The sequence below is a fragment of the Eurytemora carolleeae genome, unplaced genomic scaffold, assembly GCF_000591075.1.
Source record: "Eurytemora carolleeae unplaced genomic scaffold, Eaff_2.0 scaffold1305, whole genome shotgun sequence".
Taxonomy (NCBI): domain Eukaryota; kingdom Metazoa; phylum Arthropoda; class Copepoda; order Calanoida; family Temoridae; genus Eurytemora; species Eurytemora carolleeae.
In genome coordinates this window covers 17991-21839 of record NW_019397215.1, presented here as the reverse complement: position 1 = coordinate 21839, position 3849 = coordinate 17991, and the positions used below count along the sequence as shown (strand labels likewise).

Here is a 3849-nt window from a genome sequence, read left to right as displayed (position 1 = left end):
GTTGCGATTAACTTGTCAGACGCCCGGACACGATAACCCTGCATCTACCTGATCCGAGGGGTATATACATTTAAATTTGATCTTTTAAGTATTTCTATTTACGTAGCCTGATAATTCACCTAGAAACATAGACTGAGAATACATCAGAGGCCGAATTTGAGCCGCGGCTTTAATTTGAGACGCAGCTAAAGTATGGTTGGTTCCACTTAAAATTGTATCAAATGAACCCTCTAATAATAAGTTATATGAAATATATATACTGGAAGTTATTTATGCGTTGTTATTTAGAGTCTGACTCACGTCCTCTATAATACAAGTATTCAATTAATCAAGATTTCACTGAAAAGTTTTATTTCTAATTAGTTTTCAAGCTTATAGATAAATCATATCAAATGATTTTAAAACACATAAGATTTTAGCATTAAATCTTCTCTAAATATCTGATGAATGTTTACTATAGTGAGAACTAATAAATAGCTGAGGCGCCTGTGTTGCTCCCCTAGCTATATTCTGCTCCTGGAGTAGAGATGTTACAACCTCTCTGAGGTTGAACCCAACCCTAGCTCCTGGTTCTAGTAGTATTGCCTCCAGGTTTGTTAAATCCTCCTCCAACCAGTCCTGGAGACACAACAAATTAATGATTATAATGGAGACACATCAAATTAAATGGTAATAACGGAAACACAGCTACCAGCAACTTAAGTGCTAATAATGGATATTTCAATCAATTGGGTTGAGAACAAATACCACGCCTAGAACTACTATTGACCTTTCATTTAACCATAAATGTTGTCTATTCTACTACAGAAGGAATTATTTTTACTAATTAGATAATTCAAACTTAGATATATGACTTACTTTGCTCTTATACTGTAGATATTTAAAGTGAGTGTTCGCGAAAAAAGAAAGAAAGGGGGTATTATACACTTACGGCGAAAAATAAGCGCTTTTGATTGCTACTAATCTTACTTCTATCTGTTGCGTCTATAAGGAGAAAATTGTAAAAAAAACGACTTTTACCGAAGAACGTAGCGTCCATACAAATTCAGAAAGTTGCAACCGGCAACTCGGATCGTAAACAAATCAATTAAATTCCAAACAAATCATTCAGATATTACAAACAATAGTCAGCGACTATTTTTGGACGCCTTCATATATACTTGAAATTTCGTAATATTTTTTATTTTTCATGATCTCAGAGGTACTTTTGAAAACATTTATTCCTGTTTCGAGGATTTATTATACTTAAATATCATTTACTTTTTTCTGAAATATTATTTACTTAGTTCTGCAATATCATTTACTTAGTTCTGAAATATTATTTACTTAGTTCTGCAATATCATTTACTTAGTTCTGAAATATTATTTACTTAGTTCTGAAATATTATTTACTTAGTTCTGAAATATTATTTACTTAGTTCTGCAATATTATTCATTTAGTTCTGAAATATTATTAACTTCCCCCCCCCCCCCCGACCATGATAATCTCACCTCAACCTCTCTAAGCATATCGACACAGTGCTGAGCCGAATATTTATTAACATCATCAGGTCTGGAGATTTCAACTAGAGTAATAACTCCGTTCCATCTGACCAGCTCAGCTAGTAGTTTCCTACTTACCCTCCTCGTCTCATCCTCTCTCTGGCCTGCATAGTTGGCCAGGTTGTGCAGACGGAGTTCACTAAACCTTGAAATATTATCACAGTAAAATATTATGTGCTTACTTCTTCAGAGCTCGTGGTTAAACGGCTGTGGCTGAAATCGTAATTCCTTAAACAGGTTTAAGGGTTAATCTTAGACCCAACTAGCTCTGATGACAGCTTGTGTACCTAGTTAGGACCAGTGAAAATAAAACAGACCTTGGTTGGTCTTAGTTGAGAATTAAACTTAATGTCGAGTCTTTTTTAATCCATTTCCAGAATCCGAATGGAACTTAGTTCTGAAATATTATTTACTGAGTTCTGCAATATTATTTACTGACCTGTGAAATATTATTTACTAGTTCTGAAATATTATTTACTTAGTTCTGAAATATTATTTACCGAGTTCTGCAATATCATTTACTTTGTTCTAAAATATTATTTACTGAGTTTTTCAATATTATTTACTAGTTCTGTAATATTATTAACTTATTTCTAAAATATTATTTACTGAGTTCTGCAATATTATTTACGTAGTTCTGCAATATTATTTTTTTATCTCTGAAATATTATTTACTTAGTTCTGAAACATTATTTACTGTGTCTGCAATAAGATTTTACTTAATTCTGAAATATTATTTATTTAGTTCTGAAATATCAATTGATGGAATTTTTCAAAAACTACTGTTTGATAACGGAACGTGACCAAGATTACTTGAAGCATGATTCTAATTAGTATTACCATAAATGCGATATAAGCCTTCATATATACTGTGATTTAATACCATATTGTTGTCTGCTCATCTCTACTTAAACATCTAAATCCATATTTGCTATAATCTACAGTTTCATTCAGAACTTTAGTCACATCGGAAGAATTTATAAAATGTCGTTTTCTAAACCTATTGATAATGGAATGCTGCAGATATTTAGTTTTTTAGTTAAATAATTATATGGAGCTCTTTAGAACTGTTCCCCCATATTTCATGGCTGTTTTTATATTTCTACAAGTGGCGAGATTTCGGTAAAAAGTATAAAACCCAATGGAAAATTGTCAGGCCGACAATTTATAAATTCTTTAGATGTTTCCGAAGCTCTGGGTTAAACCAGTACCTGAGATGTAGTGCCAGAAACCAGTACCTGAGATGTAGTGCCAGAAACCAGTACCTGAGATGTAGTGCCAGAAACCAGTACCTGAGATGTAGTGCCAGAAACCAGTACCTGAGATGTAGTGCCAGAAACCAGTACCTGAGATGTAGTGCCAGAAACCAGTACCTGAGATGTAGTGCCAGAAACCAGTACCTGAGATGTAGTGCCAGAAACCAGTACCTGAGATGTAGTGCCAGAAACCAGTACCTGAGATGTAGTGCCAGAAACCAGTACCTGAGATGTAGTGNTAATAAATAAAATATATGCTATCTAACAATTCGAATTGTACAACTAAATAAATTATAATATTTGTTTTCAATGAACAAAAAGAATATTCAAGAAATTAATCTCATTAAACTTTTCACATAAATCAAATAAAACTTTTTTCATTTGAATTACCTAACACAAAAAGATTTTTGAATATGTTTAGGTAAAGCTGTGGTTTCTGAGATAGATTCTTTCAAATTCCCTGTCTGAGTAGAATTCTCATTTAAATTCTCAGATGTTGTCTGAATGCTTGCATCCTAAACTTTGAAGTTTGAAAAACTTATTTTATTATGATGGTAAGAGCAAAACGAATTCATTTTCTTTTTCTTACCTTTTTCTCCATTGCCAGTCAAAATCATAATTTGCGGATTTTGAAAAATATTTTCGTGGATTACACACTCTCCACTTTTTTAAATATACGTAACTTATTTTGAACGATAAAATCCTTTTTTTCGTTTGTAAATTTTCTTTTCCAAAAAACCGCTTTCCATGATTTTGATATGTATAAAGTTATTTACACTTTGCATGTTTCTGGAACTTCTGGAACTTAGTTGCAGTATAGTCTCTTAAATATTGCGTAGGAGACGACTTTTTTTAATCAAATTCGTTTTTGAAGAAAAAAGTGCAAGGAGTTCGCATACACCTAGTTTATCACAGCATTTAGCAATAAATTTTTGTAAAACGGTTTAAAAATCTAATTATTTACACAGAGACCTGAGGTCGCAACTAGTAGTGCAGATAATATCAAAACTTCAATATCCACGATTAAAACTTTTGAATTCAAGCACAGTGG

General features: G+C 32.4%; 1 protein-coding gene across 1 annotated transcript; it reads right to left on the bottom strand.

Moving 5' to 3' along the window:
• Positions 1-328: 328 nt before the first annotated feature.
• On the bottom strand, positions 329-3179 carry LOC111712787 (uncharacterized). Its single transcript, XM_023487511.1, has 4 exons — positions 3171-3179; positions 2754-3055; positions 1492-1687; positions 329-618 (listed from the first exon to the last, which is right to left on the bottom strand). The coding sequence occupies exons 1-4, from the start codon at positions 3177-3179 to the stop codon at positions 433-435; spliced, it is 693 nt and encodes a 230-aa protein (XP_023343279.1). The 3' UTR covers positions 329-432.
• Positions 3180-3849: the final 670 nt, after the last annotated feature.